Here is a 23,057-nt window from a genome sequence, read left to right on the forward strand (position 1 = left end):
ATAAATACTTTCCTAAACCTAAATAATTTACAAGAGCAGAGTATTTTTTAATCTACCAATTGGTGCTGAAACGGAGAAGAACATACATATATTTAGATGGCTTCCTTTCATTTATCCGTAATATTCTGAAGCCGTTCTCTCGATATATTATAGTGTCTGTCTACAAAATTCTAACTAAAAGGTACACTGTCTTTAAAGGGATGGCTTAAGATAAATGTAATGAAACCCTATTGAATTAAAACTCCACAAAAAAATCTGTTGGCCAGCAAGTGGGAGGATTTTCAGGAGTTGAATTAAATGTATTCTGAGCGTGAAAATACTGAAAAGTGCATAGGATAGGCGTATATTTCCTAAGTCTTAATCAACCCCTTACTGATGGTGTCTAGGGTTACTGTCATAGAGCTCCACATTTCATTCCCTCATCAGAGAGATGCTTCACAACATAGAATTAAAGTGTAATCCAACAGCGAGACCCTTGTACACTGTTAGAACAGAGTAGCCTACATTTCAGTAGGGTAACAGTGAATGGCAGCCATACTATTGCTGAGAGATCTTTCATTGGTTGACAATACAGTATCAATATGTAGGGCTTAAAGCACAATAGAATCTTAAACCGAATACAAAAACACATTCACTCAAATAATATCCTAAATGATTTATTTTATTGTGACACAACATTGGAAAAATCAAGTAAACCCAGTTTCTCTGTAGTGCTTTGAGTGCAACATTCATTGAACATTTCCTTGAACATCCATGTAATGGGTTGTTGGAGAAGTCTTATTTGAGTCAAATCAACACCCACTAGAACAATGCCCCAGACCTCTTACACACAAGTCTTTGAAAAGTCCAAGCAAGAACAGGGAAACATATTCCACACAAAGCCTGCCCTGATCCAGAGTATTTCATTGTAAGACAAGCTTTCATAATGTTCATACATGCTGTCCATTTTCTATAAATAACAAGTCAAAAGAGTTTTCTGAATTGTATAGGGGACACTTTGGAGTCTGTTTACAACCAGCTGACAAAAGCTAAAATAAATATTTTGTTTTGAGAAATGATGTGCGAGAGCTTTTAGACTGCATTAATAGTTAGATAGGGGAAAAAAAATAAAAAATCACCAGCCGTTCATCTCTGCTAACAACCAAACATTATACACTGCTCAAAAAAATAAAGGGAACACTAAAATAACACATCCTAGATCTGAATGAATGAAATAATCAAAATTAAATACTTTTTTCTTTACATAGTTGTATGTGCTGACAACAAAATCACACAAAAATTATCAATGGAAATCAAATTTATCAACCCATGGAGGTCTGGATTTGGGTCACACAAAATTAAAGTGGAAAACCACTACGTGCCTGTATGACCTCCCTACAACGCCTGGGCATGCTCCTGATGAGGTGGCGGATGGTCTCCTGAGGGATCTCCTCCCAGACCTGGACTAAAGCATCCGCCAACTCCTGGACAGTCTGTGGATGGAGCGAGACATGATGTTCCAGATGTGCTCAATTGGATTCAGGTCTGGGGAACGGGCGGGCCAGTCCATAGCATCAATGCCTTCCTCTTGCAGGAACTGCTGACACACTCCAGCCACATGAGGTCTAGCATAGTCTTGCATTAGGAGGAACCCAGGGCCAACCGCACCAGCATATAGTCTCACAAGGGGTCTAAGGATCTCATCTCGGTACCTAATGGCAGTCAGGCTACCTCTGGCAAGCACATGGGGGGCTGTGCGGCCCCCCAAAGAAATGCCACCCCACACCATGACTGACCCATCGCCAAACTGGTCATGCTGGAGAATGTTGCAGGCAGCAGAACGTTCTCCACGGCGTCTCCAGACTGTCACGTCTGTGACATGTGCTCAGTGTGAACCTGCTTTCATCTGTGAAGAGCACAGGGCGCCAGTGGCGAATTTGCCAATCTTGGGGTTCTCTGGCAAATGCCAAACGTCCTGCACGGTGTTGGGCTGTAAGCACAACCCCCACCTGTGGACGTCGGGCCCTCATACCACCCTCATGGAGTCTGTTTCTGACCGTTTGAGCAGACACATGCACATTTGTGGCCTGCTGGAGGTCATTTTGCAGGGCTCTGGCAGTGCTCCTCCTTGCACAAAGGTGGAGGTAGCGGTCCTGCTGCTGGGTTGTTGCCCTCCTACGGCCTCCTCCACATCTCCTGATGTACTGGCCTGTCTCCTGGTAGCGCCTCCATGCTCTGGACACTACGCTGACAGACACAGCAAACCTTCTTGCCACAGCTCGCATTGATGTGCCATCCTGGATGAGCTTCACTACCTGAGCCACTTGTGTGGGTTGTAGACTCCATCTCATGCTACCACTAGAGTGAAAGCATTCAAAAGTGACCAAAACATCAGCCAGGAAGCATAGGAACTGAGAAGTGGTCTGTGGTTATCACCCGCAGAACCACTCCTTTATTGGGGGGGGGGTCTTGCTAATTGCCTATAATTTCCACCTGTTGTCTATTCCATTTGCACAACAGCATGTGAAATTTATTGTCAATCAGTGTTGCTTCCTAAATGGACAGTTTGATTTCACAGAAGTGTGATTGACTTGGAGTTACATTGTGTTGTTTAAGTGTTCCCTTTATTTTTTTGAGCAATGCATGATTATTTTTGCCAGTAACAACAGTATCAACCTCTTGAAGAAAACTGTCAGAATTCACGTATTTTCATGTGTGAGAATTATATGGTTCAACCATCTCAATGGCTCTGCTGCTTCAAGAGCAAGGCATGAGATCATGGTGGCTGTCATCTGTGAAAGTAGAACAGCGGCAGTCTTCTTCTCACATGCATTTAGATTGAACAGTTGCTAGGTTTCCATCCAATTGGAGACAGATTTTATGCGCTTTTCCCACCAAACTGACTTGTTGGGGATCAAAATCAGTGCATGATGACGTAGTGCACACAATGTATTTTTTTTCACAAAACTTTTCATGTTCCAAATAAAATCTAAAGTTCAATGTGTTTGCATCACATTTTCAACTCCACTGATAGTTTTGTCACAAAAACTGTTGAGTTCAATAGCAAGATGTACCTACTCTAGTCTTGGCAAGTGCGCTCTAGCCAACAGCTTGCAGATACAGTGCGAATAGGCTAGTCTATATGATTATTACGGATAAAGGCGAGAATATTTGTTGGTCAAACTGCAGTCAAGCATCAATCATCATGTCACCAGATTATTTATTGGAAAGGAGCATCAAGCTCAACATTGTGCACTTTTACCAGCCTGTGAAGTTCATCATTTATTTCATCTGCAGCCTAATAAACTACATGGTTTCCAGAGTCGTAGTGGAAGAACCACACACACCATATAATTGCGTGACTCCAAGTTTACGTCAATATGATGGTTATTCTATCAATATCTGTGCATAAAGGCGTTTCCACCATTTCTCGCATAATTAATTTTAAAAGACAAAAAGATCCCACCATGTCGAACAAACAAATGATCTGTCGGCATTTATAAAACTGTGCCGAAGATTCCTGTTTCCATCACAGCTGTTTTTTGAAAATATGGTATGACTTATCTTGCATAAAAACTGGATGGAAACGTGGTTATAGATCAACATTACAACTATGACATCACTTGGTGGTCCTCACATTAGTCCAACAAGACCTCCAGGGTGTGAGTGAGAGGCTAATGGGAAATGAAAAAGAAAACACTATCATGAAAAGAATGTTGAATAGCAAAGCACATTGTGTACAGTACCTGAACTACAAATATATAATGATTCATCACAGACTTACAATCTATATCATTCAGTCTAATAACTCCAAGATTAAAATGTAAATAAAATAAGCATGTAGCATTCTTATCGATTCTCTGTAATACAAAATACCATAATTCAAATTACACCATATAAAACAGACACAAATAAATATAATTAAAAAACAATCCCACTGTGGGTAATGCCATGGCCTTTTGATGCTAGAGTGCCATGGCATGATAATAATTGCATGAAATGTTAATGTTCCACACCAATAACTATATTTAAATCCAAACACCTGACAACCCACAACGCAGAAAATAACAAATTAAATTCAGTAATAGCTTACACAATAACTTATACAGTTGTCACAGCACCATTGTTGAATAATTTAGGGTTGTATTGACCTTTAAGGAATCTAGCTAAACTCTGCTATTACAAATATTAAATACATTGCCAATGCAAAATAATAAAATAACAGCTTCTCTACCAAGTGACTGACTGGGTTTATATTTGATATTTTGCAACAGTTGTCACTGTTTTTCCAAGTACTAGTGAGGCACAAACAAAAACATTTGAATTAATATTGTCATTGATGTGTGAAATCAAACATGTATCTTGGCACAATGGCCCTGGAAAAAGATTTCTGTTGTAGTACTATCTAGCCATGCCATGACGATTGTGCCACAAGTCAGAACTGAAAAAGCGAGGCATTTCCAGGCATCTCCAACTTTGGTATTAAGAAAGTTCTGCTCCATTAGTGTCAACAAACTGAACAAATGCTACATTACTGAGCAACAGGACTTCAACAAACAATCACCCACTGTGTTTTGAGTGAAGACTCAAAACTGAGCTTAAAAATGTCCCTAAAACAATTGTAGAGGATATTTTGTATGAGATCAGAACCTTACAGTAGATTAGCCCGTGAGCTGACAGCTGTAGTAGTAATACTGAACGGGTAAGACCGAACCCCAGGGTCTGCAGAATCTCGCTGGACCAAGTGAGGTAGAGGATCGTACAGACACAGATGTGACGGCATGGGAGTGGTGGTTGTGAGGTAAGGGGGGGGTGAGAGGAGGAAGAGCGCTCTGACTTACACCTCTCCAAAGTTGGTGTGGCCCGTCTCCTTGGCATGTTCCCGGGCCTCCTTCTGTCCTACTAGGCCTGTCTGACACACCATGCAGCGCAAGGCAAAGCGGTTGATGTCCGTAAACTGCCGCTTCCTTCGCGCCTCATCCGCTAGCTCCAGGGCCTGGGCCAGGATGATGTCATCTGTGGTGGAGAAGATGGTCTGGGGCGGAGTGTCGGAACTAGGCGTTTCTTTCTGCAGTGGGTCGTAGTGGATGCCGTCGTAGATGAGCAGCACACGTTTGTGGTAGCCAGCGTCCTCACCAAATCGATCCACACGCACTGTCTGCGTGTCCACTACACAGATCTCACACTGGTAGAATTTGGACAGGATGGACACCTCTATAGCTCCGCCCCAGGTGTCGTCACGTCGGATCCAGGTGCAGTACTCCTCGTTGGTCTTTCCCAAAACCGCCTCAGAGTAAGCCGTTGGGTCACTCGACACGATCTGGGCAATGAGACCTCGCATCTCGGGGGCACACGCTGGGTCGTATACCCCGCCCTCCACCACATAGGAGACACTGGTGAACAGACAGGAGTTGTCTGCTGGAACGACCCTTCTGGCCAGCACAGGGGGAGACTCCAGGCGGGGTCCCTTGGTTACAGCTGAATTGGTTGTCTGGGTCTTCATCTTGTTCTTCTCTTCCTCCTCAACAATGAGAGTGTCTCCTGCAACACAGTCATTTTCTTAATCAAATACAGCCATGACACTGCATGGTGAAGTGTATCCAGCTGTGTAAAAGTCACAAGTGATTGATTCAAGTGAGAAGAGACAGACAACATAGCCTACCTGATTTGATGGGGTAGTCCTTGAGGTGAGCATCTCCGTTTCGGAGGTCCAAGCTAGAGGGAGGGTAACCAACCATGATCTTCTGTACATCACAGGGGATACCAGTCAGCTCCTCTACCTTGCTCTTCAGCTCCTGCACACAGGACTGATGGGTCAGGCCCTGCATAATGTGGCTCCCATTTTTGGTTTTGCAACGCAGACGCAACATCCTGGGGTCCTTAACCTGTGGGAATAAAACACCATTCAACAAAGGAACATCACAGGCGTGTAGGCTACATACAACTTAAGAAGTGAATGCTAGTTTATTCAGGCAAAGGAACCTTGTAACAAGACATTACTTTAATTTCTAATGGAAAAGTTTGAAGTCAGCATGCTGATGACACTTTGATGGGGCTAATCTGCCAATCACAGCAGTGCAAGCAAAACAACTGACTGCAACTATTTATTTGTTCTGCAACTCCAAGATCTTTTTCACCTCCCGAGTGGCGCTGAATTGCAGTGCTAGGGGGTCACTACAGACCCGGGTTCGATCCCGGCCTGGATCACAACAGGCCGTGATCGGGAGTGCCATACGACAGCGCACAACTGGCCCAGCATCGTCCGGTGTTGTGCCGAAAAGCTCCTCCCTGCCAGAACCCTCCCCTCCCTTGCGTGAACGTGCACAGACACGTCATTGCTGCAACTTGCTTGCTAGTTGAGATTTTTGATCACGTTAGGCTGCGTTTCCCTTTATTTTTCATGGTGGTTTGATCGCAGGGGAGGCACTAGTAATGTCTGCAGTTTTCGGGTTTGGCTATTTGTTACAAGTGTATTAGTCTAGAAAAAAAATTATTTGCCAAAATTCGTCATCTCTCCCATGTCTTATTCGACTAGTAGTTGGTCTGAAATTGTATTGCTTGCCTACATTTTACTCCCTCCTCTGTTTAGGAAATTAGAAGGGGGGGGGGGTCAGCAAGGCCATTTTCTTGCCTGTCGAAATCCCACCCCCAATCTATCTTGGGACTGCAAGGCCTGGCACTTTTCAGAATCATTTTGATCCTATCCTGTCTGATGTGTGCCACAGGAAGTATTAGACTCTAGTCACAAAAAGAAGTGGTTATTTCAGCAATACTAGTTTTCAGAGCCCTCTACTGTTCTCTATACCCATCCCTCAATCCCCCATCCCATTGTGCTTTTCCACATTTTTTCCCCCACGTTTTCTGTTTTAGTTAAGAATGTAGGTACAGTAGTAATATTTTTTTTTAAAGTGTACTCTGGGCAAAAAAAAGTTCAAATATAAAAGTCAACATGAGTGCATATCCATAATCACAGTAAACTTATAATAATAGAAAAAAACTATGTATAATATAATAAACAAAACTAAGACTGAATGTGCCTCCATGAAGAATCCCCTCCCCAATAGGTCCCTTCACCCTCAATAGGACAGCCCCAGCACCTCCACCATCCCCATCAACCACCCCCCACCCCTCAACCACAAAACACTATAATGATAATAATAAGAAACAAAAAATATATATATATATCTCACTCACTCACTACATAAACATATTCACAGGACACTCAACTTATCTCGTTTCCTACATCAGATATACAGGTGACATTTCCACCAGGATGACAGCACATAATCAGCAAAACGGAGATGCTCTTCATCCGAGGGACTGCCTGCCCATTCTCAGATGTTAGATAATCCGAGATGATCACTTCATTTACATTCCAGCCCTAACCTGAACGTTCTGCTTCTTCCTCCACACCATCCAGCGATGACCCCAAGATGCTAAGTCAGAGCCTTGTCAGCTCCAGATTTGACTACTTCAACTCACATCCTGCTGGAATCCCTGCATTCTCAGATTCCCCTCTGTTATTAATCTCTATATTGTAATCAATAAAAAGTGTTTCAAAATGCTGTACTTTTATTAACATATTATGTTCAGATCGCACCTGAGAAGGGGTGTAATATATCCAGATGGGCGTGTGGTACCCTTCCTCACCCATGCCAAAAAGATGTTACTTCTTGTGGGGTCTTTACTTATACTCTCATACTTACTTTCAAGGCAATGTACAATGAACCTACTGAAAGAATACTGACTAAAAGGCTAAACAGAACTGTCAAATTATATTATAGCTGTGTTGTATACTTAAAATCTTAAGTGTTAGAATCTTAAGTGTAACAATTTTGTTGAGGAAAACAACTGAAATGTCCAATTGTTTTCCCCAGTTTGCAGTGTTTTGAAGGAGGAGTCGATTTGTCTTTTCAAATACGGACAAAGATATTAACATCACGAGAGAAGAAATAGCTGTCACTCTCCTCAAACACTGGTATGTTCAATTTCTAATTTAATAAAAAAAACATTGATATGGATCTTTCAAGGTTAACTTTGATCCAACTTCTGACTAGATGGCCAGAAGTTGGATCAAAGTTTAAAAAACACATAACTCTAACAATTCCCTTGTTCCCTGTTTGCTCAAGATTTATAGACGACTTGACATCATGTTTTGCTAGATAACCCAAGCCACTTCTGTGGGGAGGTGGACAATAATGAGGAAGACACTAACTGGGTAATTGCTTATTAGTACTTATACAAATTCTTACTCCTAAAAATGTGGCTTTGGAATTGAACATTTCTAGAGGTAGCATCATCTGCTTTGTCTGATAATAAATGAAATAATTGTATTTAATGTTTTAAATATATTTTAAATTTTTCATCATACATTTCAGATTGGTTGTGCCCACGATGGTTCCACCAGTCCTGTATGAAAACCATCTCATCATTGTAGGATTATGTCTACGCTGCCTGTCAGGACTAGGTTAGGCTTGAGTTCCAGGCGACGGTATCACCTGGAAAACGTTCCATAAAAAGTGGACTAAATGTTCAGTCGAGCGGTTGCAGCTTTCCAATATTTGTTTGTTATTTGTCTTTTTTAGGGGGGGCTTTTCGGTACAACACCTGTTTAGGGGAGGATTTCGCCGAGGGAGAGGACTTTACAAGTAGGCAGTCATTGTAAATAATAATTTGTTCTTAAATTATTTGCCTAGTTAAATAATGTTTAAAAACAAATAACATAGCATTTCTGTGCTAGCGTTTAGCATGTTGTCACTTTCCTCTTCTGCCATCTACAATAAGAGACGAGCTGGTTTCAGTAAAACTGTCTAGCAAAACACAAGTAAATGAGCAATGTGATTGATTAACGTTAATTGATGTTGAGTGTTAGCTAGTTTGACAACTAGGTTAGCTAGCTAGCCAAGTGTTCTGCTAGCAAAGGGCTAACGTTAGCTGGCTAAACTGTTATGGTACTTTATACTAACGAGATTGCAGCCTCACTTTACATAACTATCTACGTAATTTACCTATTTAATTAGTAATTGAACCATTATTTATTTGCTTACCTGATGAAAATTGTACGCCTGCCTCGGACAATAAATATCAACCGACAGTCTCTGATGTGTAGAACGTCACAAATGTGAGTGTGTTATTATTCGTAACGTCGTTGCCACACACATGACGTATACACAAGCTTTGTTTCCTTTTGGCTCGAAGAGGGGATAGATCCACTCAATTGATGGATCCAGTCTCTTTTAAAATTAAATGTTAACTTTTGTGACATTAAAGCCTCATATAGTGTACATCCTAATAATGCAAGTGAAATTACACGAGCTAACTTTATATTGTAGCAGACACTTATCCAAACAATTTTTAGGAGCGATTAGGGTTAAGTGCCCTGCTCAAGGCAGATTTTTCACCTAATCAGTTCAGGGATAAGAAACAGCGAGTTTTCGGTTACAGGCTCTTATCTGCTAGGCTACCTGCCGCTTGTGTGCATAGTGCTTAATGGTTCTCTTGAGCGTACAGAGAGTAGGCAAATTAACTTGAAACATGCCACCCCCTACTTCCCCAAAACTCACACAGAAAAATTAGACATAAATTACACCTGTTTTACATATTTATTGACTCTTTAATACAGTTACATCTTAAATACAATTCAACTATGCTAAACCAGCAATTGACGCAATGAAGTCCATATCAACAGGCAACATTTTACATGACAACATTCACGAGAATAATACTGCAGCCGGGTATTGAGTACAGTACATTCTTGAGCTGAGCAGGCTATCCTTGGAAAACGTATCAAATATATAGTCACAACTCTTGACATTTCTTTGGAACCTTCTTGTGTATGATTATACACAGATTAAGCACAGAACAGATTACTTTTCAGTAAGGCTTTCAACATGCCCCAAAAGGCACAGGCAAAAAAAATCATAAATAATTGTGACACTGTGGTTCAGAGTCATTGGAATAATTGGGTGTGCGTAATAGCATAACTTCTATCTAAATTAAAAGGATATTGTGTGCCCCTACTGACTAGTGGCTTTTGGTGCAAATTGCCAGAAATCTCATTACTTTATGCGGGTTATTAATGAAAACATTCAACACAAACCAACTCAAAACACAGCAGAATGCCAAACACATTCATACAAATGGCAACATCTCAATATCTAATATACAGCCATTGTACAGTCTTCTGTTATTCTACATATCAATATCCTATTAAGAATATGTGATGAGAAAAACATCTTATCACACCACGACTATGTCAAATATTTCCTTCAAGTATCTCAGAGCATCTGTTAAAATATGGGGTATTTGCACAGTTTTGGTTTCAGTGGTAATGGCTAACAAGCTACATTTATTAATAGTCGCATGTCTGTAATAATTGGTTAAAAGGTTCCCAAATAAGCTTTGAGTTGCTTAAAAATATACTAGTGTAAAATATTTTCTCAACCATGAATATAATCAAAGGGACAATTCAGAGAGAATTTCATAAGAAAGGTATTGAAGCTACACTATGATAATTAGGACCGTAGTACTTTTCTTATTCCATGTTTACATATTTCTGTTACTCCTTTATGTTATCTGAAGACAGAGTAAGTAATTGACAGATAAATACATTCATTTACGTGACAACTTCCCTTTTAAGAGCACTGGACTAACTTCTAATCTAAAATATATACAGTATATTCTTATTGTAAATGGTTCCACACAAACCATATATGACCACAATATCAAATTATCCTACTATGTTTTTCTGTGTTCATGTCATGTGATGGCTAATATGGATATATCTGATTATTGGCAAAAATGCTTTATGCTGCAGTAGTGGGAAAGGATGTCATGATACCATAACATGCTGCCACATATATTCAACAAGACATAAAGAGTCTCCGATACACATAAGACATAATGTTTGATCTCTATTGGCATACATAAAAATACGTGTTATAGTTGTGCCACCAGTGGTTTCAGATATTTGGCATGCAGGGAAATTATTATATGATGTGGAAGGCCATAGGGACATGGAGGATAGGATGAGCAGAACTTCAGTGTCACAGGGATAGACTGAGGCATCAGCTGAACTTGAAGGTGACTTCATAGTCACTCAGAAGCGGACACAGCCACTAGTTTCTTCTGGGCTGTCATAGTCGATTCCTTCACACAGGGAGTCCTTGAAACAGAAACAGACACGATTAATATTCTCAGTCGATGGTTAACATGAGTCCAAACACTCTGACCAATTATTGTCTTGAAGACAGGTCTTACATTACTACTAGTGTTTTGCCTCAGAGAGACCAATGAAAAGAAACATCCCTGCTAGGGAATTTTTTTCTCCTGATACACCATCATCATTATAAAACAAAGAGGGAACAAAATTATTAGTACTATTAGTAGTGAAGTGTATGTCCTTGCACTGAAATTATGATGAAGCATCATACTGTATGATATCAGTTTAAGATGCTATACATGCCTGGTGCAGTGGTTAAGGGCGCTGTACTGCAGTGCCAGCTATACCACCAGAGACTCTGGGTTCGCGACCAGGCTCTGTCGTAACCGGCCGTGACCGGGAGGTCCGTGGGGCAACACACAATTGGCCTAGCGTTGTCCGGTTTAGGGAGGGTTTGGCCGGTAGGGAAATCCTTGTCTCATCGCGCACCAGCGACTCCTGTGGCGGGCCGGGCGCAGTGCGTGCTAACCAAGGTTGCCGACACATTGGTGCGGCTGGCTTCCGGGTTGGATAGCGCTGTGTTAAGAAGCAGTGCGGCTTGGTTGGGTTGTGTATCGGAGGACGCATGACTTTCAACCTTTGTCTCTCCCGAGCCCGTACGGGAGTTGTAGCGATGAGACAAGATAGTGGCTACTAAACAATTGGATACCACGAAATTGGGGAGGAAAAAGGGGTAAAAAAATAAAAATATGCTATACATACCCCATTGTCTTATTGAGATGACATCTCATGTGAATAAGTGAAAACAGAAATAAAATTGGTGGAGTTCTGCGGGAATTTTTCTTAAATACTCACAGACAACAGCTTCCTATCCGAGGCTGTGACGACACAGAAAGGGAAGAGACAGAAGAGATAGAAATGGGGAGACTAGCTGAAGCACTGAACTCACAACAAAGCAAAGCGAACCAACACACTTGGATCACAACAGCAACGTTGAATATGCATCTCAAAACATCAACATGTCTATTTACGACCCTTGTATGGCATTGATCTCTGATGCTAATTGTTGTTCAGTGCATGTTTCTCCTAAGATCACCATATGACTAATGTATAACACCTGGTTACTGGAAAACTTTTGAACTGTGTATCATCTGGAATGGTACTTAAGTGATCTATTCATAAAATGTAAATGAGTAGAAGTTAGTGGTGCAGTTTATTTAGGACAGGCATAGTGCTGTGCATATTCAAGATGGAGACACAGCCCATGAAGAAAAGGGGAGGCCATGTAAAGACAAACAGCTGATGTTGGGGGAGAGACAGACATAATATAAAGAGGGGAAGCCACCAACAAGACCATAGCATGTCAGGGAGACGTCCACTCTGTTTTTATTACAGAATCTGAATTATCAAGGGGATTTAAGGGTGATGGGATGCTAAGGATAAAGAAGGGATTTGCTTGGGTGGCAGGTGGAAGGAGGGAGGGGACTGAGTTGAATTATGAGTGATTAATTAAGAGGGCACCATCCATTTCTGACACTAACTTGGCTTTGCTGCAGCACCCCCTCTGGCATCTCGGGGAACTGCAGGGCCGATGGGGTGGGGCGTTGGGGGAGCCAGGGACGGTTGCCGGCACTGTAGAGCCTGGGTCGCTTGAACTGGTCGTGACTGGACAGGGGGGTGTAACTATTCCGCCGGATGGGAGCTGGGTCCCTCGAGACCTTATCCTGGTTGGAGATGGGGAAACACCAGGTGCATTAAAGAAAGAGACCCGGGAACACACAGCGTGACTGGGACAATTCCCCAAAACACAGCAATCAAACAATCGTTCTCCTTGACCAACCACTACAATAGGACTTTTGCTATGGAATATGAAAAAGTTGATTCTGCATAGAATCCACTTAATTCTGTTCCTCTCAAATATTGTCTATGGCATCTCACTAATAGCTCAGACACACCGGTAGCATTGTGAAACGTTTGCCTGCCGACTACTTAGCACTTCTGAACAGTGTCGGCAGTCTCTATTTTTTGTGTTCACACAGCAAAGACCTTGAAGTCGTCAGCCACTCAGCCTTAGTCCAAAACAGAAGGTGGCAGTAGCGTTATTTGGAAATGCATGTTGTTTTATGGTCTACAGTCACGACGAGTTCAAGCCGCCCAATATTAGCTAGCTATATAGCTAGTGGCGCTAATGTTACTATTGTTTTAGACAGCCCTTGTTGATATAGCTAGATGGCCACAGCTAGATAACTCACTAGCAAGATGACAAATTAACAATTTAATTCACTCTCCATGGTCACTACAGCCCATAGATACATTTTTTTGCGAGCTGGCTAATGTTATGGTTAGCATTATTCTCTAGCTAGCGAGATGTTGTGCTCGCTAGGTAAAGTTAAGACACTGCATTGACTCTCAGCAGCCAGCTACAGGCAGCTGCTTCATGGAAAATAATCCCTTGTGATTTAATTATCATTTTACTAGCTACAGTGGCCAGATTGCTAGATTGGTAAACTATTTAGTGTTGTGTGCATTGTGCTGCACTTACCACCCCGTTTGTTTCATATGAAGTGTGTGTAACTGCCTTGTCAGGTAGCAAGCTAACGTTATCTAGCTAGCTAACTAATAAGCTAGTGCAAACCTAAAAAAATATGTAAAGACTTGCTCTAGAATTTTTTTTATTTTGCAGCTTTATTGTTTTAGTGGTGTCTGTGTTCGCAAGCAGGGAAAGGTGATCAGTCATAGCTTCGTACAAGTTAAATATAAAGTTACACTAACTACTCATTTATCCAGACATAGCTTGAGCTAGTTTGGTTAAAGAGGTTCCATGAAGCATGTGATATGTGAGCAGAACAGAGCAGGGATGACAAAAAGGAGCAAAGCCTTGCCACTGAGGATAACATGCAATGTTACTTACAAGTGGTCGGTCGCGATGTGTGTTCACTGCCTCCACGTTAAGGTAAAACATTTCCACTTTACAGCCTGGGGATAGTTGCAGAGATAAATTCATGTTACCCATTCCTAATTGTCAAACTAAACTCAGCAAAAAAAGAAACGTCCCCTTTTCAAGGCCCTGTCTTTCAAAGATAATTAGTAAAAATCCAAATAACTTCACAGATTTTCATTATAAAGGGTTTAAACACTGTTTCCCATGCTTGTTCAATGAACCATAAACAATTAATGAACATGCACCTGTGGAATGGTCGTTCAGACACTAACAGCTTATAGACGGTAGGCTATAGGTCACAGTTATGAAAACTTAGGACACTAAAGAGGCCTTTCTACTGACTCTGAAAAACACCAAAAGAAAGATGCCCAGGGTCCCTGCTCATCTGCGTGAACGTGCCTTAGGCATGCTGCAAGGAGGCATGAGGACTGCAGATGTGGCCAGGGCAATAAATTCGCAATGGCCGTACTATGAGACGCCTAAGACAGCGCTACAGCGAGACAGGACGGACAGCTGATCGTCCTCGCAGTGGCAGACCACGTGAAACAACACCTGCACAGGATCGGTACAGCCGAACATCACACCTGCGGGACAGGTACAGAATGGAGACAACAACTGCCCGATTTACACCAGGAATGCACAATCCCTCCATCAGTGCTCAAACTGTCTGCGAGAGGCAGAACTGAGGGCTTGTAGGCCTGTTGTAAGGCAGGTCCTCACCAGACATCACCGGCAACAATGGGCACAAACCCACCGTCGCTGGATGAGACAGGACTGGCAAAAAGTGCTCTTCACTGACGAGTCTCGGTTTTGTCTCACCAGGGGTGATGGTCGGATTTGCGTTTATCGTCAAAGGAATGAGCGTTACACCGAGGCCTGTACTCTGGAGCGGAATCAATTTGGAGGTGGGGGGTCCGTTATGGTCTGGGGTGGTGTGTCACAGCATCATCGGACTGAGCTTGTTGTCATTGTAGGCAATCTCAACGCTGTGCATTACAGGAAATACATCCTTCTCCCTCATGTGGTACCCTTTCTGCAGGCTCATCCAGCATGACAATGCCACCAGCCATACTGCTCGTTCTGTGCGTGATTTCCTGCAAGACAGGAATGTCAGTGTTTTGCCATTGCCAGCAAATAGGCCGGATCTCGACCTGTTGGATCGGAGAGTGAGGGCTAGGGCCATTCCCCCCAGAAATGTCCGGGAACTTGCAGGTGCCTTGATGGAAGAGTGGGGTAACATCTCACAGCAAGATCTGGCAAATCTGGTGCAGTCCATGAGGAGGAGATGCACTGCAGTACCTAATGCAGCCGGTGGCCACACCAGATACTGACTGTTACTTTTGTTTTGACCCCCTGCCCCCCCTTTGTTCAGGGACACAATTCAATTTCTGTTCGTCACATGTCTATGGAACTTGTTCAGTTTATGTCTCAGTTGCAGTATTTTGTTATGTTCATACAAATATTTACACATGTTAAGTTTGCTGAAAATAAATGCAGTTGACAGTGAGAGGACATTTCTTTTTTTGAGTTGAGTTTACTAGTGGTGATAGAAGAATTCCATCAGATGTGAACATAACACAATGTAATTGTCAATTTATTCTGCCATAAGTCTAATGAACACAAAGTCTTACCATAGGCAACAGGGCTGAGCTTGAGCACTGTGTGCAGTGGACATTTCAGGTAGGGTAGGTCATCTACGAAATACATAGTTAAAAAAAAAAAGTATCAATGACTTCTGGTGTTTGTGACACTGTCAGCAAGTGTGTACTGTATGGTGTGTGCTCACCCACCTGCACTCTTGTCCAGGAAGTAGGCTAGCAGGCAGCGCATGACAGCCTGGTGACAGATGACCAGCACATTGCCTTGTCTCTCTAGCTCCATGATGACAGGCTCTAACCTCTGCACTAGGTCCTGGTAGGACTACAGGTGGGGAGAAGGGACACACTGAGCTTTAGCTATCCCTAACAAGATAAGGGCTCCATATTGTGGTAAGGGGGTAGGACTTTACCTCTCCTCCTAGGTAGCGGTAGTGGTACTTGTCTTGGTCCCTCAGGGCAAACTCTTCTGGAAAGGAGTTCTGGATCATATCATACGTCATCTCCTCACAAACACCCTAACAGATGGGAAAGAGAGAACTCTGGAAAATGTGCCTTGGCAGTTGAGTTGCCAGATAATGATCAATCATTACTTATTATTCAAACAATGAATATAACAAGTCCTTTATCAAAGATCAAATTCATTTGAATCACAAATGGTGTCTACCTAAATTAAACCATCATGTTATTCATTACTTTAGACCAGTGATAAATCAGAGGGAAAGTCAGTACTGACAGCATCTATCTCGTTGAGGATCTTCCACTGTTCGTAGGGCACAATCAGCTCCTCAGCAGTCTGGATGGTACGTCTCAGTTGGCTTGTCCACACCTTCAGGTCCGACAGTTTGTGCTCCTCGATGAAGCCGCGCAAGGCATGGGCAAACTGGACCAGAAAGGGCAAAGAGAGATTGGTGTCAATAACAGGCCCATCTATCAGGGGACTTCTTACTGTACATGATCATGGTAAACATGCTATTAACTATTTAAGAGTACATGACCAGATTACCAGTGTTTCCTCAAATTTAAAGTACAGGAGCTTTAATTAGTCTTTTCCATTAGCTGTTCAACTAGGTCTAAATAGAAATCGGTAGGATCCACTGACTCAAAGACAAAGGTCAGTATTATGCCTGTCTGCTCAATAAAGATTGATAGAGGCTTCTACTTGCCAAAAGGCCGTATTAGCATTAGCACACTGAGGGCTTTCATCATTTTAATGTAGTCAACAGGGTGGGCCTTCCAACTTCATTGGCTGATCCCTCCTGGTTACCCTGTTGGAGTCACGTCCAACTGAGTCATTAGGAGGGATCAGCCAATCGTGAAGAAGAAAATTGACTACTTCAAAATGGAGATGGCCTCAATAGTGCTGCCCATGCTATCACAGATGCTATAATGGCACAGGTACAAAGATGAATCCTCTATCTCTATGGACTGGTCTCTCTGCACTAGGCCTAACTGTCATGGCAGACAGGACACATACCCGTTTTCCCCTTGGGGAGAGCTCCGAGTCGCCTCCGATACGGCCCTCCATGTTATGATTGCTCTCTCCATGCCGGCACAGGTAGAGCGAGTGAGAGTGCACTTGAATGTTCATGAGGTAGTACACTATCCTACTCTGGATGTAGTCTTGCACCCGGTTCACCAGGAAGCGCCGGCCCACATTCTCCACCTTGATAAAGGATAGGTCCCTACGGGAGACACAGTAACACAATTGTCTGTAAGTATTCTGTCTCCATCTGGTGGCATTCATCTGACCTTGCAGCAAATGTACAGCAATTCTCGAGAACTACAAACGTTAATGCCTATTAGGTATAACACATGATGAAGCAATGTCCTATTCGATTGCAACACACTGAGACAGACAATATGCTTTGGTCATTCTTACTTGTCATACTCATCGGGATCCAAAGGTTGGTATGTAACCTTATAGCACTCTATGCGTTTGAGAAAGTCATCCATTACTCTCTCTCTGTGCCTCTCTGGGTAGTCTGGACTGGACACCTTCACCTCCTGTTTATAGAGATATGACACATTAGAATGTGTGCAAAGAAAAAAGAAAGCCATGACATGACAAGGATATAGTCAGTGTATAAATAGGTTAGTTTTGACCCTGGCCTGGGGTCATAGTAAAGCATTACAATCCCACATGGCGACATCGGAACATACCAGAATATTAGCAGCAATGACTTCTGGGTCATCACACACAGACTCCACAAAGAACACCTGTTGGAAAGAAAGCAGCTCAGACTGCGCCACTAAAATATACTGCCTCACCACAGGGCTGGATGCAGTGTCGTTACACAGAGTAACGTTATATGGAGACACAAACACAAAAATATATTTGACAATTTAGCACATTTTTACCTTGAATGCATTCTCTTTCCCAAAATCAAGAATGAGGTCTCTTCTCTCCCTTGTAGTGTTTGTTGCATCAAATACCTAATCAAAGCAAACATCCCAAAATGGGTGGATAAATATATTGAACAGACAAAAAGGAATCTAAAGGAAAGAGTAGATGCCTTACAGCGATTTGTCCTGCTTCTTCAGTTAGATATCCTTTCACATCCTCAAGGGCTACCAGAGCACACTGTCTGTGGGAGAGGAGAGGGAAATACAATGACAGTAGTCTTAATTTGCATCAAAGGGCTCAACAGTGGATCTGCAGAAAAGGGGGCAGGTATGCATTCCAACCTCAGATAATATATCTATATTGTTTTTATACTCAATCTTAAAGGCCCCTGTATAATTTTGTGTTTGATTCTATGGTGAGCAGTCCAGTAGAACAGAATGTTACGGTATACCTATCTTTCTTCTGTATAGACATCTGAATAGTAACACTGACAGAACAGTGAGGGAACATACCGATGCAACATTTTGTAAGAGTGAGTGCGTGCCAGAAATATATTTAGATCAGCATTCTGTGATGTTGTCAAGAGCAGTAAAGCCATTTACAGGTCCATAAAGGGCAATTCAGATGTGTCTCATTAAGTGATTATTCTGGATCAAGTTTAGTGCTTACTTAGAAAACTTTCAGCTAGTTGGAAAATAGTAATCCATCACAAATTACTATGAAAACTAAGCAAATGTCCATTTGAATCCCACAACTGGCGTGTGTGTGTACACACACATTCTATTAATATAATATGGGTCTTTTGTACACTGAATATCTGCTTGCACAGCAGACAGTGTGTTGGTTCAGAAACTCACTAGCCATTGACGCAGCAGCCAGAGCTGCAAAGTACACCTGTGAAATCATGCATGAGAGAGAACCTGGTGTGCTGCTGGAGTAATAAGATTGACTCAGATCTGACCATGTTGATGGAAACAATACTTGATTAATTACGGTTTTTTCCTAGTATGTTAAGATTGATAGAAAACTTTGTCTGTCATATGTGAACTTAAGTTCTAAGCAAATAAAAATGAAAAATGTGCCATCAAAACAGTGTGCATGGCAATTGTGAATGTTTTCTCAGTTTGGAATCTGCATGAATAAAACAAACGTAACTTACTTCCTTATTTCCATGGCTTCCTTGTTGTCGTGTCTGAAGAAGTCGTAGGACTTGTAAGCTTTGACAGCCTCTCGGCGGTAAACACCCAAGTTAAACACTACAAAATTAACAAAATGGCACCAACAACAGAGTTATGACTCGCTTGTATTAGTGTCTACATGGTTTATTAAGTTAGGGTTGTCTCCTGTTATAGAAATGGGACTGGTTCAAAGTAGGATCCTATTCAACATGGGGAGTCTCAGTTCTCAGGAGCTTTACATTTTTTATAAAAAATGTGACATTTACCTAATAATGAAGGCATTTACTTTGTAGGACACAATACACTGGTGATTTAAATTTGACTGAAGTGCTTATTAAAAGTTCTAACACCAGAGTGTTCCACCATCAATAGTCTGTCATAATGGAAGACTTAAAGGTACATGTTTAATGTTTTCATAAGTGATGTTGTAGGGGCTGTCTTCCCCCACTCACCTTTGGTTGGCACCCCTATCCAGTTGAGGTATCGTGTCAGTTTCTTAGACATGTAGGTCTTTCCCCTAGCAGGTAGGCCGATCATTACAATCACTGTGGGAGAGTTTGTCATGTAGGATGCCCATGCTGAACAGAAAGACAGACAGACATACATACTATAGTGCATTAGCATCAGGCTAACTCAGATACTACTGTATACTGTATACCTACAAGTGATACACAGGCCTGACAAAATTATATACAGTAGATAAGGCAAAACAATTTAACTATCAAATTTGTTGGTTGGTATGATCAATCATCATTGGATACATTTCTTATCCTTGATTTCCCATGTACTGTATACTTAGATGAAAAGGGATATGTCAAAGTCATATAAATTACGCCCGCAACAGGACTGCAGATAAACTGAATACTGTATGGAATATGGGCTCATTATAAACAGATTTCAACATAATCTGCATGATAAAAATATAATGTGGAATGAGAATGAATAATTTGCCCAAAATATGCACAACGGAATAATTTTCAGAGAAGACTAATCCCTCTCAAAATATTATAAACACAGTTGTATTTCTTTTAAACTAATTTTCTTGTTAATGTGTGCTTCAGCAAAAAAAAGTGCTTTCAATGCATAGGGAAAGCTTTACATCATAACTAGCAACATTTTTGGAGATGAAGCCAAAACAAAATAACACCTGTAGACTCATGTGCCAGTCAAAACGACCTGAAGCAAGCATCCAGACTGCAGCGGAATTGTTGCTGTCTTGCCTATGGTCCTGCCTGCGCAAAGCTCTCCTGCATTGAAGATGTTGCTCTGGGAGGCTTATCATTGGGCTACTTACAGCATTTCTTCTCATTTACTCTGAGCTCTGTTTTCTTGGCTTCAGCAGAGTTCTCAGAGCTAGCCTCTCTCTGAATAGTTGCGGACATGGTGGAGTTGTGTCCTTGTTGTGCCAGGTTCCCAAAGGCTCTAGAAGGGCATGGCCCCAGACAATCTGAAACACAAGGTTGATTTATTCTAGCAGTAGGTCTAGGCCTATGTAATATTACATTTTTATTTATATTTCCTGAATAAGAATGGGTAATTTATCCACTATCTGAAAAATATTCAAGTAAATTGATGTTGATATAAAATACATACAATGGTATGTGGACACACCTTCAAATTAGTGCATTCGGCTATTTCAGACACAATCGTTGCTGACAGGTGTATAACATCGAGCACACAGCCATGCAATCTCCATAGACAAACATTCACAGTAGAATGGCCTTAGTGAAGCGCTCAGTGACTTTCAACATGGCAACATCATAGGGTGCCACCTTTCAAACAAGTCAGTTTGTCAAATTTCTGCCATGCTAGAGCTTCTCCAGTCAACTGTAAGTGCTGTTATTTGAAGCGGAAAGTGGTCTAGGAGCAACAACGGTTCAGCCACAAAGTGGTAGGCCACACAAGTTCACAGAATGTTACTGCCGAGTACTGTAGCACGTAGCGCGTAACAAATCGTCTGTCCTCGGTTGCAACACTCACTACCGAGTTTCAAACTGCCTCTGGAAGCAACATCAGCACAAGAATGGTTAGTCGGGAGCTTCATGAAATGGGTTTTCATGGCCGAGCAGCTAGACACAAGCCTGAAATCACCACGTGCAATGCCAAGTGTCGGCTGGAGTGGTGTAAAGCTCGCTGCCATTGGACTCTGGAGCAGCGGAAAGGCGTTCTCTGGAGTGATGAATAACGCGTCACCATCTGGCAGTCCGACGGACACATCTGGGTTTTGGCGGATGCCAGGAGAACACTACCTGCCCCGGTGCATACTGCCAACTGTAAAGTTTGGTGGATGAGGACTAATGGTCTGGGGCTGTTTTTCATAGTTTGCCTAGGCCCCTAAGTTCCAGTGAAGGGAAATCTTAACCCTACAGCATACAATGACATTCTAGATGATTCGGTGATTCCAAATTTGTGGCAACAGTTTGGGGAAGGCCCTTTCCTGTTCCAGCATGACAATGCCCCTGTGCACAAAGCGAGGTCCATACAGAAATGGTTTGTCCGAGCCAGGCCTAATCTCCCAACATCAGTGACCGACTTCACTAATGCTCTTGTGGCTGAATGGAAGCAAGTCCCTGCAGCAATGTTCCAACATCTAATGGAAAGGCTTCCCAGAAGAGTGGAGGCTGTTAAAGCAGCAAAGGGGGCACCAACTCCATATTAATGCCCATGATTTTGCAATGAGATGTTCAATGGGCAGGTGTCCACATACTTTTTGTCATGTTGTGTATATAGGCCACACTAAATGCACTTAAAATCCCATTTCATGAAGTATTAGGATTCTGATGAATTTTCTAATGAATTAGAAAGTAATGGCATGACTTAACATTTGCTGTAACATAATTAGACTACTTTTATATTAGGTTGGATACAGCTTCGTTTTCTGTCAAAGGCCTTCGAGCATATTGCAACACAGCAAAGTGAGGGACTGCCATTTCATCCTCACAGCCACCATGTATTGCGCGGCCATATCCGCTCATCAAAAGAGCACTCACAAAAACCGGGAATCACAAAATGATGCCAAAGCCATTTACCTCAGTAGGCAATATTATTATGCGACGACACTACTGCAGTCCAATCGGACAGTCTCGAGCCAGTTTCACTTGTCTGTGCCGGGAACACTGGTAATAGACGCATTGGTAGTTTCCATGGAGATAGTTAGAGGGCGCAACATCTTATTTGTCCGATTATTGCGTCTATGAGAGCATAGGCAGCACCATTGAGGCCATCTCCATTTTCTACTAGTTGGTAAACAAACTGAAAGGGTGCATACTGCCACCCGGAGTGTGTTGTTTGAACAGGTATAAAGCCAAGGTTGGCGATGTACTGCCACCTGCCATTATGCAATGTTTGCTCACAAGTATAATTAATTGGTCCCGAGTATAACCCACCTAATGACCTGGATGGTATTATGTGATCCTTCCTTAACCCATAGGATGTCCCACCCAGTTGACTACTTCAAAATGGTGAATGTCCTCAATGGCGCTGCCCATGCTAAAATGGCATTTTGGCCACTAGAGTCCTCTATCTGGCTCTATGGTTGTTTCACACCTAAATAGCACAGGCTACTTACTTACTGTACACTCTCAAAAACTATTGCAATTTACCTGCAATATGAGAGCCGATGAGGGAATTAGAACATTGATCTGACGCCCAATCCGCACGTTCTGCCATCTCTGACTATGAGGTTTTTGTCCCACTCCAGTCGGAGGCGCAACTGTTAAATCCTGTTGTGTGCTACTCTGTCCTTGTGCTGAGGTTGGTGGCGCGGGCCCGGTTGATGTCCTCCAATGAGGTGTGCCATTTGCGTCACAATTTCTTTACCGTAATCTTCATAATATTAAGATTTATGATGCGCATA

General features: G+C 42.2%; 2 protein-coding genes across 5 annotated transcripts; both read right to left on the minus strand.

Annotated features, from left to right (window-relative positions):
* Positions 1-640: 640 nt before the first annotated feature.
* On the minus strand, positions 641-9,418 carry LOC115143281 (ubiquitin thioesterase OTU1). Its single transcript, XM_029683516.2, has 3 exons — positions 9,027-9,418; positions 5,642-5,864; positions 641-5,520 (listed from the first exon to the last, which is right to left on the minus strand). The coding sequence occupies exons 2-3, from the start codon at positions 5,847-5,849 to the stop codon at positions 4,817-4,819; spliced, it is 912 nt and encodes a 303-aa protein (XP_029539376.1). The 5' UTR covers positions 5,850-5,864; positions 9,027-9,418; the 3' UTR covers positions 641-4,816.
* A 149-nt stretch (positions 9,419-9,567) lies between these two features.
* Positions 9,568-22,967, minus strand: LOC115143282 (6-phosphofructo-2-kinase/fructose-2,6-bisphosphatase 2-like). Of its 4 annotated transcripts, none has more exons than XM_029683519.2 (17): positions 22,804-22,967; positions 20,496-20,648; positions 19,654-19,746; positions 19,183-19,279; positions 18,198-18,264; positions 18,038-18,112; positions 17,840-17,896; positions 17,559-17,683; positions 17,154-17,361; positions 16,413-16,559; positions 16,090-16,194; positions 15,872-16,001; positions 15,713-15,775; positions 14,052-14,116; positions 12,682-12,864; positions 11,996-12,018; positions 9,568-11,143 (listed from the first exon to the last, which is right to left on the minus strand). In XM_029683519.2, the coding sequence occupies exons 1-17, from the start codon at positions 22,868-22,870 to the stop codon at positions 11,074-11,076; spliced, it is 1,728 nt and encodes a 575-aa protein (XP_029539379.2). In that variant the 5' UTR covers positions 22,871-22,967; the 3' UTR covers positions 9,568-11,073. The 4 variants fall into 4 exon arrangements, with proteins under 4 accessions (XP_029539379.2, XP_029539377.2, XP_029539381.2 ...); XM_029683517.2 differs by having other exon boundaries at positions 19,654-19,779; XM_029683521.2 differs by lacking the exon at positions 22,804-22,967 and adding an exon at positions 22,231-22,398 and having other exon boundaries at positions 19,654-19,779.
* Between the last annotated feature and the right edge of the window lie 90 nt (positions 22,968-23,057).

This window comes from Oncorhynchus nerka, linkage group LG15, assembly GCF_034236695.1.
Source record: "Oncorhynchus nerka isolate Pitt River linkage group LG15, Oner_Uvic_2.0, whole genome shotgun sequence".
Classification (NCBI taxonomy): Eukaryota; Metazoa; Chordata; class Actinopteri; order Salmoniformes; family Salmonidae; genus Oncorhynchus; species Oncorhynchus nerka.

Coding starts and splice junctions, on each gene's coding strand:
- LOC115143281 (XM_029683516.2), bottom strand. CDS start 5,849: ATGTTGCGTCTGCGTTGCAAAACCAAAAATGGGAGCCACATTATGCAG. Junction 5,521..5,641: donor GGACTACCCCATCAAATCAG/GTAGGCTATGTT, acceptor ACTGTGTTGCAG/GAGACACTCTCATTGTTGAG.
- LOC115143282 (XM_029683517.2), bottom strand. CDS start 22,870: ATGGCAGAACGTGCGGATTGGGCGTCAGATCAATGTTCTAATTCCCTC. Junction 18,113..18,197: donor AAGAAGCAGGACAAATCGCT/GTAAGGCATCTA, acceptor TGCTTTGATTAG/GTATTTGATGCAACAAACAC. Junction 17,684..17,839: donor TCATTGCTGCTAATATTCTG/GTATGTTCCGAT, acceptor CTCTATAAACAG/GAGGTGAAGGTGTCCAGTCC.